This window comes from Pleurodeles waltl, chromosome 4_2 (assembly GCF_031143425.1).
Source record: "Pleurodeles waltl isolate 20211129_DDA chromosome 4_2, aPleWal1.hap1.20221129, whole genome shotgun sequence".
NCBI classification, from domain to species: Eukaryota; Metazoa; Chordata; class Amphibia; order Caudata; family Salamandridae; genus Pleurodeles; species Pleurodeles waltl.
Genome location: NC_090443.1, coordinates 864,436,204 through 864,449,735, shown reverse-complemented (window position 1 = coordinate 864,449,735; position 13,532 = coordinate 864,436,204). Strand labels below are relative to the sequence as shown.

General features: G+C 47.5%; 1 protein-coding gene across 1 annotated transcript in view; it reads right to left on the bottom strand.

The window, feature by feature from the left end:
• The window catches only part of TTC22 (tetratricopeptide repeat domain 22), a 122,423-nt gene that overhangs the window by 13,437 nt on the left and 95,454 nt on the right, over positions 1-13,532 (bottom strand). The window contains exon 5 of the mRNA XM_069232615.1: positions 12,120-12,281. Coding sequence (XP_069088716.1) covers positions 12,120-12,281 — 162 coding nt within the window. The remainder of the gene's footprint in view (positions 1-12,119; positions 12,282-13,532) is intronic.

Genomic DNA, 13,532 nt, shown 5'->3' with positions numbered 1-13,532 from the left:
AGCCAGGCTGCTTTCCAGAACTGTGCATGCACTGCTTCCAGTTGCCATGTTTGTAACAGTTGTTTTTAACCCATATCAAGATGACCACCCTTGAGTGCATATGTGCAGAGAAGGACTGCTACCTTTGAATGCTTTTGTAAACCTTTATTACAAAACATTCAAAGACAGCTTTCTGTGCCTATGAATGTGTCACAACATACCAGCAGCCATTTTTTCCTGCATTTGTAAAGGAAAAGTTACTTACCTTCTGTAGCACCTTACCCGGAAGAGACTGTGGCCTTCATTACGAACATGGCGGTCTGGGCCGCCATGCCGGCGGTGGCGGTCCAGACCGCCATATCAAATACGTGGCAGAACTGCCACTTTTTAAACTCTGCCACAGCCAGGCTTCTGCCACCAGGCAGCCTGGCGATGGCGGAGTTACATATCTGACAGGGCAGTGCTGCTGCCGGATAACGTTTCAGGTTCCACCAGCCTTTCCCTGGCGGTTAACCCTGGCAGGGAAAGGCTAGCAGAATGGGTGCCTCGGGCCCCTGCACTGCCCATGCAATTGGCATGGGCAGTGTAGGAGCGCCCATGCACAGCCCGTTGCGCATTTCACTGCCCGATTTACAGGCTGTGAAATGCGCGGTGGGTGCTGCTGTACCCACCGCACAGCTACATTGCCGTAGGCTCCCAATGGAGCCGGCGTCAATGTTCAGGCCCTGCATTCAGCTGGGCCGGCTGGTGGAAACATTGAACAGCTGAATGTCCATTATGTGACCGGCGGGGGGTTCTGCGCGCTGGCGGTCTTTTTGTTGACCGCCAGCGCTGAACTCAGCAGGTTTTCCCGCCAAGTTCATAATGACCACCTATATCTATCTGCAGGTTCCTTACCTTTGAAATCTCCCCAGGCGTCTGACTGGATCTGAAAGATTTTCGTGAGCAGTACCCCTGCGCACCGGTATGTGGCATCGATTGGCCGTGCAATCGTATGACATCACTGGTCCTATTTAGGCACCACCCAGGCATACCAATATCAATTTCTTTTGATAACGTTCCATGCCACGAGCACAGAGCCATGAAGAACACCGACTACTGGTGTGTCAAAACTAACGCCCTGAAAGGGGAGTCCCTGTCCTTGGAAATCAGTTCAAAGAGCAGGGAGGATTGGTGGGTCAGTAAGGAATCTGCAGCTAGATATAGAGCCAGTATCAAAGTACTGTTTTGCATTTCTTAAATAGCGAATTTTAAGAAATCGCTATCTTAGAAATGCAAAATGGTATCTAAGAAAATAGCGATTCCCTAACAGCGATTCCCACAGACTCGCAATCACTATTACGGAATTGTTATTAAGAAATACAACTCCATTCGTTCCTATGGGCGGTGCAAATGTTTTTGCATTTCCTAATTTGTGATTCCTTATTAGGAAATCGCAAATTAGGAAATGCAAAACTAAGGGCGCTGAGGGCCTAAGGCCCCCTTTGAGGCACCCCAAAATGTAGTTGTGCACATGTGAAGTGCACACATGCTCTAGGGGCATGTGTGAGCTACATGGCACTTTTAAAAATGTATTTTTAAATATTGCACATGGTTACCACCAACTTAGAGTTGGTGATAATTGCATTTCCTAAATGCCCAATTCACATTTAGGAAATGCTTGATACATGTTCATAAGGAATCACAAATAGGAATTCCCTATTTGCGATTTCCTATTTTGAGAATCGCAAATTGCAATTCCCTAATCGGAGTCGCAATTTTAGGGAATTGCTAAACGTTGCGAATCTCTAAAATGGGACTGCGATGTCTTTCTTACATCGTGACAGTCTATTTCGCATTTGCAAATGGTGGAATTACGCGAATGGAAAATAGTTTGCTACATCTGGCCAATTGTCTCTACCAGATAAGGCGTTATCGAGGGTAAGCAACTTGTCCATCTGATAGAGAATTCTAGCTGCAGATTCCTTACTCTTGAATAGATACGCAAACAGTACCATCCATGGAGGTGGGTCTGCAAACCAGGTTCAAACTAGAAGGTCCTGCGTGACCAAACAGGGAAAGTGTCCATCCCTACGGACCTGACTGTCCAGGCAGTAGTGTTTGGTAAAAGTGTGCAGAAATGCCCATGTTGCTGCTTGGCAAATGTCCAGGACTGGAACTCTGCGTGCTAACACAGTGGTCGCAGCTTTAGCTTGAGTAGAATGAGCGTGCAAGCCCTTGGGGTTGCTTTTTGGCCTTTCCGTAGCAGATCTTAATGCAGAGTACAACCCATCCAGAGATGATCCACTTCTGCACTGCCCATCATTTCTTTGCATCGACATACCCTAGAAAGAGGCAGTAACCCACCAAAAACTCTTTTGTACAATCAAGGTAGAACGCCAATGATCTTTTTGGGTCCAGGTGGTGGAGTCTCTCCTCTTCCGCAGGAGGATGTAGGGGGTGTAAAAAGTAGGCAAGGTGATGATGGCCTACATGAAAGGACATGACATCTTTTGCCAGAAAAGGGGCCTGTTGCGAAGCACCACATTGTCAGGAAAGATAGAAACGTAGGGCGCTTAGATGAAAATGCTTGCAGCTCACTCACTCTGCGGCGAATGTTTCTGCCTCAAGGAAAGCTGTTTTCAAGGTGAGAAGCCTGAGAGGGCAATTGTGGAGAGGCTTGAAAGGAGCACACAACAGAAAGGTCAGAACCAAATTCAGTTCCCGTTGGAACATAATGAATATTGGTGGAGGAAAAGAAAGTGTGAGAACTTTGAGGAACCTATGTACAATAGGAGACTTAAACAATGAAGGTTGACAAGCTGCCACAAAGACGCTCAAACAGCAGACAAATGTCCCTTAAGAGTGCCCAGAGCAGAGCCGTGCTGGGCAAGAAAAAGGATGACCAACAGGTCCTCAGAGAGAGGGGAAGAAAGGGGGTCAGCAGACTTGTCTGTGCACCATATCACACATCTCTTCCAACTACAGGCATATACTGTTTAGGTGGAGGGACGCCTGGCTGCCAAGACCACGTTACAGATTTTGGGTGGAAAGTAAAAAGCTGTTTATGGCCGCTGCTCAATCTCCTTGCAAGATCGCAGAGTGGATTGGTTCAGGTGCAGAATCCACCCCTGCAGCTGTGACAAAAGATCCTTGCAAAGAGGCAGTCTGATCGGAGGATCGATGGACATGCCCAGCAGCTTGGGATATCAGACTATCTGCGTCCAGTCTGGAGTCACCAGGATTACTTGGGCCCAGTTGTTTTTGATATTCTTGAAAACTCTGGAAAAAGTGGTATGGGCAGAAAGGCATACAGGAGGCCTGAACTCCACTCGTCTCCGAGCGTTTGCCGCATTGGAACCTTCAACGCACAGTACTGCTGACATTATGCGTTCTCTGTGGCGTCAAACAGATCTAATCAAGGCTCTCCCCACTGCTGAAAGAAACCTTGCACCAACTCCGGATGGAGACGTAATTTGTGATCTGCTAGGCATTTTCAACTGAGTATCCCAATCTGGTGTTCACAGAACCCGTCAGATGTTGAACCACCAGGGATTTGCCCTGCTGTTCCAGCCACGTCCAGAGACACAGAGCCTCTTGACAAAGGGTCCACGACCCCGCCTCGCCCTGCTTGTTGCAGCACCACATAGTGGTGGGTGGTCCGTGAACACCTGCACCATCTTTCCCTTGATAGAGGGACGAAGGGCTTTCTTTCAATGCCAGCCTGACAGCACAGAGCTTCAGCATGTTGATTTGGAGTCCCATTTCCTTCGGAAACCATGATGCCTCTGATCTTCACCTCCCCCATATGGCCACCCCATACCAGGAGTGATGCATGTCACTACTGTCAGATCTGGGTGGGGAAAGGAGAGGGATCTGCCTCTGATCCAATCAAGGTTCATTAACCACCACTGCAGATCTTTCGCAGTTCCTTCAGTGAGCTACACGGTGTCAGAGAAATTCCCCTGATGCTGCGCCACTAGAACTTCAGGTCCCACAGCAGAGTCCACATATGCCATTTGGCACGTGTCACCAGCCGGCTGCAAGAGGCCATGAGGCCCAATAGCCGCACAGTCATTCTCACCGAAATCCAGGATAGAAGCTGAAACATCTGTATCATAGCCTGAATATTCTGGACTCGCCGCTCGAGACAATAGGCCCGAAACATCAATGTGTCCAGAACAGCTCAGATGAAAGGGAGTAAGTGAGAGGGAGTCAGGTGTGAATTTGGCGCTTTTGTAGTGTACCCCAGCAAATGCAGGAGGTCCACTGTAGTCTGGAGGTGGGAGATTACATCCTGGGGCAAGCTTGCCTTCAACAGCCAGACATCAAGATATGGGAAGACGGAAACCTTTGATCTCCACAGAAGCGCTGCAAACACAGCTATCACCTTGGAGAATACCTGAGGGACACTGGTAAGGCCAAAAGGTAGCACAGTGAACTGAAAGTGCTCGTGGCCCACTGTAAAATGCAAGTAATGTCTGTGGACAGGCAGGACGGGGATGTGAAAATAAGTATCCTGCAAGTCCAACTATACCATCCAGTCTCCTGGGTCCAAGGTAGACAGTGCCTGAGCCAATGTGAGCATCATGAACTTCTCTTTTTTGAGGAAAAGATTGAGGGACCGAAGGTCTATGATAGGGCAGAGGCGCTTGTACTTTCTGGGGACCAGAAAGGAGCAGGAATAGCAAACACAGCCTACTTCTGGCACAGGCACCCTCTCTATGGCTCCAAGAGAGCTATAACTTACTCGCGGAGAAGGAACAAATGATCCTCCGTCATCCGATCATAGGATGGTGGCATGGACGGAGGGGTAGTCTTGAAGGGGAGGGAACAGCACCTTTGGACTGTCTGCAAAACCCACCTGTCTGACATAATGGCTTGCCAGGGGAGCAGGTGATGGCAAATCCTGCTGCCATGATGGGGGAAGTCAGACTAGGAAGATTTAGAGGCTGCTGCAGAGGGGGGCGGTGGACTGACCAGACCGCTGGCCACCTGACCCACGAGTTTGGTGGCCACACAGAGACTGGGCAGCATGCATGGCACGGTGGCTGACCAGGAATGGGCACAGTTGAAAACCCTTCCATAGCCATAAAAAGGGCAAAAGGCAGATTGAGGGAGATGAGCGGCCGTGGCGAGCCCCAAGAACCTGGCAGTAGCTAAGAATCCTTGAAGCGCCCAAGTGACGAGTCTACCTTGTCTCCGAAGAGACAGGGGCCAATAAAGGGCATGTCCATCAAAGAAGACTGGACATCCCCCGAAAAGCCACATGTCCTCCGCCAGTAGCTCAGGGCCACTGTTGAAAAAAACACTCTACCTAGTGAGTCAGTTGTGTCAAGTCCGCAACATACTGTGAACTTTGCCACAACTCTCCCACTGGCATCAGCCAGAGAGAGCACAACCTCAGCATCCTGCAAGACCTGTGGCAACACTTGAGCAATAGTATCCCACAGTGTGTGGGAATAAAGGTCCAAAAGGCACATAGAGTTCATGCCCACAATGCAAGGCTGGCGGAAGAAAACATCGTCTTCCCAAGTGAGTCCAACCTTTTGGATTCCTTGTCTGGGGGAGCAGAAGGGAACATGCCATGGGAGGTAGAGGCTTGGACCACCAAGCTCTCAGGGGTGGGTTTTGCGTCAGGAAACTTGGGTGTCCAGTTGCGGGGCAAAGGCAATCGTCCCGTTCACAGGAGCCCCTTTGCTGGGTTTGGACCAGGTACCCAGTAGGACATCAGTGAGGACATCATGGAATGCTAATAGGGGTTCTGAGGAGGAAGGTTCCAGTTGCAGCACTTCTGTCAAGAAGTTAGTCTTGATGGCCACCAAGGGCAGTTGAAGGTCCAGGACCTCAGCTGCCCTCCTTACCACCACAGCGTAAGAAGCTCCTACCTCCATAGGCATGGAAGGGAGAGAAAGCATGCCAGTTTTTGGTGAAGTGTCCAGTCCGCTGGCCTCCAAGTCTTCACGCCAGTCCATTTCTTCACGGGGCTGGTATTCCTAAGGGCCCAGCAACCCCTCCTATTCATCCCCAAAGCGTAGCCCATAGGAAAAGGGCTCTGGATCCGAACCAGGAGGCTATTACCGGCACCAGAATTGGCATTGTGCGACGCCTATCAGGCTCTGTGTCGGAGTTGTGAATTACAATGAGGATGGCTCTGCCCGTGGGCGCGGACGGTGCTGGTAGCATCAGCCTCAGGGAAGGTCAAGGTGGCACAACCGTTACCAGTCCGGACCTAGGACTGGATCCCGGGAGCCCCTCGGCACCAGGGCCGGAGCCACCAGTACTGAACCCAAAGATGCTCCAACAGGATAGGTCTGCCCCAAAATGAGGCGCATGGCCTCATAAAACTCTTGCGGAGTTGAGCAGGGGTCACTCTGGCTCCCTAAAACTGGCAGAGGCGCAGAGTCACCCCAGGCGCAGGTCATGAGGCCTAGAGGGTTGACGCTCCATAGTCTCGTCGGCCGACGGATGAGGAGAAGTCAAAGAGCGCTTTGACTTCTCGGATCATTTCTTTTGTCTGGAATTACCCGATCGCCCCGAGGACTAGGAGTGGTACGACCCACAGGGTTGGAATTCTGTCTTCTTAGAAGATATCCTCGACACACCAAGAGTGAAACTCAGAAAAGACTCGACAAAAAGTCGAAGAAAGCCTGTCAAAAACTGACTGAGGGGTAGCTCTCTTCGAATCAGCGCTCATCTGGCACGGAAAGAAAAAGACCCGCGACATCATAGCTAGCCCTGACGAAGGAGACAGCACCAATCGATAACACCTATTGGCATGCAGGGGTACTGCTCATGAAAATCTTCCGAATCAAGTCTGACGCCTGGGGAGAATTCAAAGGTAAGGATTCAATTCTCTAACAGATAAAGATTTACAAAAAAATAAACAATTGATAAAGCCTAAGGGCCCTTGGCCAATGCCGGACCTATTGGCTACGCCAATGCCTATTTTTTGTCTTGAGCATTGGACATGAGTGGGTGAAGAGTGGGTTAAAGCAGGGTATGACGGCCTTGAAGAGGGACCTGGTATTCTTTTCTGTTTATGGTCGTGCATTTCCCTCTAGGGTTTTTCAAGTTTAGGAATTTCTATTAATCTGAGGCCTTTAAGGGAGCCATCTTTATGAGAAACTACAGGAAAGCCTTGTCTTTGACGTTGTAAGACTAATTTAACAACAATATAGGTAAAAACTCTACTTATCGTTTTAAAGACTTGTGAAGAGAAGGGGTAAGAAACTATTTCACAATTGAAGAGAAACTTCTCTCCTAAAAATGCGCTAAGAATCAGGATGCCCATGGTCTGGATCAGAAAGCAGGTCTTGCTGTATGAGTCTTTGAGAGTGCACAAACAAGGACGAGTTACTGAGCATCGGACCCAAATGTGTTACATAGAAGCGTTAGTTCATCATAAGAGTTCTCCATAAAGTACATACTAGTCTTATTGTCCTATGCAGCCATATAAATTTCAGAACAGTCCCTTAGCTTTGTCATTCTTGAGGTGGATACATATAGCAGAGGATCCATGGTTCCTATTCCTGGAGCCTCATCTCGACATGGCCTTGCATTACGTAATATTCCTTAAGAAGGTGTTGCCCGAACTCAGTGGAATTGTGGGAGATTATTACAATGGACGGCATGGACCAGAAGACGGCTTTAAGGCCAATGGAGAGTAAAACGAAGAGGAGGTGATATATGCCATCAAACAGGATAGTAATCTTGTATCACACTGGATGGCATGGTAGAGGATAAAGGATGACAATAGTCAATGGAGGAGAGCAAGAGAGTTGTTTGGGTGCATAGATTATATGCAGCCGGAAAGAAGGTATGTTTTTTTACTGCAGGAAAAAGGATGCCACATATCCCGACCTATAATATATTTTGAGGGCACTACCAAAAAGGCCATCAAATTGTGCACAATTTAATACAAAAGTTCTTCTAGAGGATTCTCATAGATAAGGCAATTTAGAGAATGGATATCGGGTGTATATGATAAGCACATGCACTCCAAAGGGGAAAAACGTTCAATAAGAATGCATTAGCTAGAGCACTGCTAAAATGATTTGAGCCATCCGGTGTATGTGAAGGAATTTTCAATTAGCATTAGAACGTGTTGTGGGGCAGTGAACGCAAGAAGCAATATTCCTGCACACGTGGCACAGTCAAAACAGTAAATCAATCAATCAATCAATCGGGAATTTGTAAAGCGCACTACTCACCAGTGAGGGTCTCAAGGCGCTGAGGAGGGGAGGGGGAAAAAAAGGGGGGAGTTACTGCTATTGCTCAAACAGCCAGGTCTTGAGAAGTTTCCTGAAGGTAAGTAGGTCTTTGGTCTGGCACAGGTGGGTGGGAAGATTGTTCTACATTTTGGCAGCGAGGTGCGAGAATGATCAGTCGCCGGTTGTAGTTCTGCAGACGTGTAGGACGGTTGCGAGGTCGGCAGAGCGGGGATGCCGGGTCGGGGTGTAGAAGGAAAGTCGTCTGTTGAGGTATTCTGGTCCAGTGTTGTGCAGTGCTTTGTGAGCGTGGGTGAGGAGTTTGAAGGTGATTCTCTTGTAGGCTGGGACCAAGTGCAGGTTTTTCAGGTGGTCTGTGATTTGGCAACGGCGGGGATGTCCAGGTTGAGGCATGCAGAGGTGTTCTGGATGCGTTACAGCCTCTTCTGGAATTTGGCCGTGGTTCCTGCGTAGAGGGCATTGCCGTAGTCCAGCCTTCTGCTTACGAGGGCTTGGGTGACTGTTTTTCTGGTTTAGGTGGGTATCCATTTGTAGATCTTTCAGAGCACGCAGAGGGTGTTGAAACAGGAGGAGGAGATGGCGTTGACTTGCTGGGTCATGGATAGTGAGGGGGTCCTAGATAAATCCTAGGTTGCGTGCGTGGTCGGTGGGAGTCGGAGGGGTTCCGAGAGTGGCAGGCCACCAGGAGTCAGGGGGTGGAGCCGAAGATGAGGACTTCTGTCTTGTCGGAATTGAGTTTGAGGCAACTGCTCTTCATTCCTTCATGGAGGTAGATCTTGGCGGAGTCCTTGGTGAGGGAGAGAATCAGCTGGGTGTTGTCGGCGTATGAGATGATGTTGAGGTTGTGGGATCGAGCGATGTTAGCGAGCGGGGCCATGTAGATGTTGAAGAGGGTTGGGCTGAGGGATGAACCCTGGGGTACACTGCAGATGGTTTTGGTGGCCTCCGAGCGGAATGGGGGGAGGCAGACTCTCTGGGTTCTGCTGGTGAGAAAGGTGGTGACCCAGTCCAAAACTCTGTCACGGATTCCAGCACTGCTGAGGCATGAGCGTAGGGTGTGGTGGCAGACGGTGTTGAACGCGGCCGAGATGTCCAGGAGGATGAGGGCCACGGTTTCGCCGCTGTCCAGTATGGTTCTGATGTCGTCGGTGGCAGCGATGAGGGTGGTTTCGGTGCTGTGGTTGCTGCGGAATGCAGATTGGGAAGGGTCCAGGGTGTGGTTCTCCTCGAGGAAGTGGGTTAGTTGTCTATTGACAGCATTCTCGATGACTTTTGCCAGGAAGGAGAGCAGGGAGATAGGCTGGAAGTTCTTGAGGTCTTTTGGGTCTGCCTTGGGTTTTTTGAGGAGGGTGTTGATCTTGGCGTGTTTTCAACTCTCCGGGAAGGTGGCGGACTCGAAGGAGCTGTTGATGATCTTCCGTAGTTTTGGGTGTGATGACGGAACAGTAAATAAAGACAAAAAGCATTGAGCAGGCATGGGACAAAAAAAACAAGTACGCAATGGTAACACTGAAGACTGTGTGTTCAGTGCGTGCCAAATACAGATAGGAGAGAGGACGGACTGGCCTAGAAGTCCTGATTTTTTGTCCTTGCAATGAATGTCAGTGTATTCAATTTTTCGCTTATCTATGGATCTATCTGAACTATACACAACCTTTCTGATTCTTCATCCATGAATTAATACGTAGGGATCGTTTCCTACCAGACAGTTGCGTAGTGTTACTAGAGACATGGGGCCAGATTTATCATAGTGTTGATTTGCCCTTGTGTCAAGCAAGGTAATGCATGGGTAACACAAAACTAAAGTCAGATTTACCAAGCGACACAAGGCCACCTGCGTGGTTTTTCAGTGCTTGGTAAATCTGGAGCAGCGCAAGATAGTGCAAGTTGGTGCCTTGTGCTACTCTGCCCCAGGAAGGTTTTTCATGGGCTGAGTGTTCATGGGTGGACGGTGGGTCTTCCTATGCATTCACCCATGGACTTTGGCACATTCTCAGATTTACCATTAGTGATAGACCTAGGAAGGCTTCAAAATGCTACGCCTCACCTGGTGAGGCGCAACAGTGATTTATTTCTCCTTGTATGTTCCTCTTTCTACTTGTGCTGCATCCTCAATCACACACAGAAAAAGTAACAAGCCTCAGAGGACTGTTTTTGTGCAGGAAGGTGCCCTTCCTGCACAAAAAAAATCCTGCCTGCAACACAGACACCCTTGCACCATGTGCAAGGGTGCCTGAGTTGGCGCAAGGCAGTACATTGTGCGCCAGCGCAAGGAAAGGACGGGAATGCACATTATAATGTTAAATATGGCACAGTCCTGCCCTCTCCCTTTCACGCAGCGCAGCAAGCTGTCTTGCTGTGTAGCATTGCATGAAAGTTTAAGAAATCTGGCCCTTGGTTTCATGTTATACATGCACTTACAAGCCCTTCAGAGGATGCCAGAGAGAGTGAGCAAGAGGAAGGAGAGATATTGTTGCCTTACTGAGTGTCAAGGAGGAGCTCTGGTACGCAAGGTCAGAGCCTGGTATGTCTGACAGTATCAGCATGAGTCTGAACGAATGGGTGCCTGGAGAAGCCTGGCTGTGATGAGCTTGAAATATGATTGATCTGGCAGAAGAGTAGCTCAAGTCACGAATCTCTGGAGTGCCACATCCTGGAATTTCCTAGGCCCTTGGCGATCCAAGAGCTGTGTAATCAGTCTAGACTTATTGAAGGTACCAATGGGCAGATTCCCCACATTGTCCTCAATCCCTTGACCATTTCTGCAACTCTGTACAGTGACGAAACAAGATGCACTGGTCTCCAGTGAAGTAGTACGTGAAAATGCACAGCAGGTACAGTTCTTAGGCCACTAACCTGGGTGTGTGAGACAGGGCGCAGTTGGAACCCCTCTAGGCATTCTACAGATCTCAGGGGCTTTGGCCTGGTCAGGATGAATCCAGCAAGCATAAAGCCAAACTTGCCCAGATAGAGTTATTACAGTTAGCTGTACTGATTCCAACAGGGACTCAGGAGAGTTCATCCCTCACAGGACTTGTCACCGCTGAGCTGCTGTATTTTGTGATCGTCCTCCTTACAGTTGGGACGGTAGAGATATCCGTTCCCAGATAAGATTAAGTACATAGAAAAACACAGTCACTAACATAAGGGAAGTGTCTGGCTCCCAACACGAGAGTTGCTTGTTGTAGAAATCTAGCTGTGATGGCTCTTGTCCGTCCCATTTGTGTAAATATATTGGTTTTCCGTTTAGCCAGCAAAATAACTTGGCTGGTCTCACTTTGTTTCATTCCTCTTGCTAATAAAGGCATGTGTTTGACACACAGCCTTTCATTTGAGAGGGAGTCTGTATTCTATGATTTGTTTGAAGGTATCTCGCCCTGAAGAACCAGGTGGAGGCATTAAACAACATCAAATACAAAGAGTGAGAGAAGAAATAGAAAATGAAAAATTATGGAAAGTTCAATTGATAAGGACAAATCACACAAACTAAGGAAAATAGCGAGGAATTTGCCAAAACTGCAAACATTGTGTTTAGAAATAAACCGATTCAATGACATGATGTGATATAGTACATGTATTTAAAAATGTATAGAATACGCCAATGCGATGATTGGACGTAGGACAGCCTAGCAACCTATGATACCTGATGTATCTGTAGTGTGCTGTAAAAGAAAAGAAAACTGCTAACTGCAGGTGTTACGAAAATCTATACAATCAATTCATATTTTATGCAGATAAAATTGGATGAGAACTACAATAGCACAACATAGAGTGAAATAGAAACCCGGGACATACAACAAGCTGTTTAGAAAGAGCCTTGTTTACCTGTGCACGGGTGAGGTAGGCCTGATGAGAACTACAATAGCACAACATAGAGTGAAATAGAAACCCGGGACATACAACAAGCTGTTTAGAAAGAGCCTTGTTTACCTGTGCGCGGGTGAGGTAGGCCTGCCAGTTTACTTCTGGATCTTGTAAAATGTCGAGCGCCATGTTACAGATTCCAATCGCCATTTCTTGCTTGCCAAGAAAATGGAAGATTTTTGCGAGCCGGTTCAGTATGAGCGGATCATCCTTTGCAACTTCGATGGCCTGTACCCCAGGAGGAAGCAAAGAAAGAACACAAAACACTTTACTCAATGTTCGTTTGTGACAGAACAAACGAAACTGGATGAAACTCAACTTTTTTCCTATTTGAGAGTGTTGTTAATCTGATCTGGTATGTTACGTTATGGTTTCAATTAGTTTAATATATGATTAGAACACATCGACGCAACTAGTTAATAGATATTAAATTAAAACTCTTGCTATGAGCTCTTTTTAATGCAAAACCTCATTCTAGTTTTTTCATCTCTCCTGGTCATTTCATTCTTATGGGCGCATCATCGTCCTTATCCCTCTCCACTAAGAAAGGTAGGCACGCAGGGCATCGTGTGCTTTTATTTTTTTTTAAAGATAAGTGGAATTTCGTTTACAGACTGAAATCCCTAATCCCAATTGTTAGAATCAGGGTAAATGGGCATTTCTGCCCACAGAAAATATCATTGACTCCAGTGGGCAATCCATTAGCTGATAAGATTGTCCGCAGGAGTAAACATCTGACCGGCAAAGGGACAGGCCTATTCTTCGTGATCACTTATCAAAATGTTGTCACCCATAAACTCCTAAATATTTGAGTACTCAGACATGGTTTGCAGTTTTTTTCCCCCCACTCCAGGGTTTAAAAGGAACAGGCGCACACTCACACTTAATGGAAAAGTAGAAAAAGTAGTTTCTCCACAAGGAAATATGTGACAAATATCTGTATGGCAGATTTTCACTGGGTGTCCTTCAGAGGGGTGTTCGTGTGTGGGATATGTACACTGCGCCATCAGTATGCCATGAAATCTATGATTTACCAAGGTTTCCCTGGCACATTCATTGGGATACTAATGAGTATGTGAACTTCACCCTATAGAGCTGATGCTGCAGGACACGAGGCCTTTCTTAGTGATGTACTAGTGCTCTAGCGCTCTGCTGCTCTAAAGTTGTAATCTAATCGTCAGTGATTTGACCAAGTGGGTTTAGATGTTGCACAATATATACATACATTTCCTTGCAGTGCTTTGTAAATCTGGAGTAGCCCAAGGCAGTGGAAGTTGCTGCCTTGCGTTACTCTGCCCCAGGAAGGTGTTTCATGGGTGGAGTGTGGGTCTTCCCATGCTTCCACCCATGGATTTTAGAGACAAATATATATATATATATATATATATATATATATATATATATATATATATATATATATATATCACTAAAAAAACAAACGTTATAGGGGCATTATAGTTGGGTAATAGCATTAAAAAC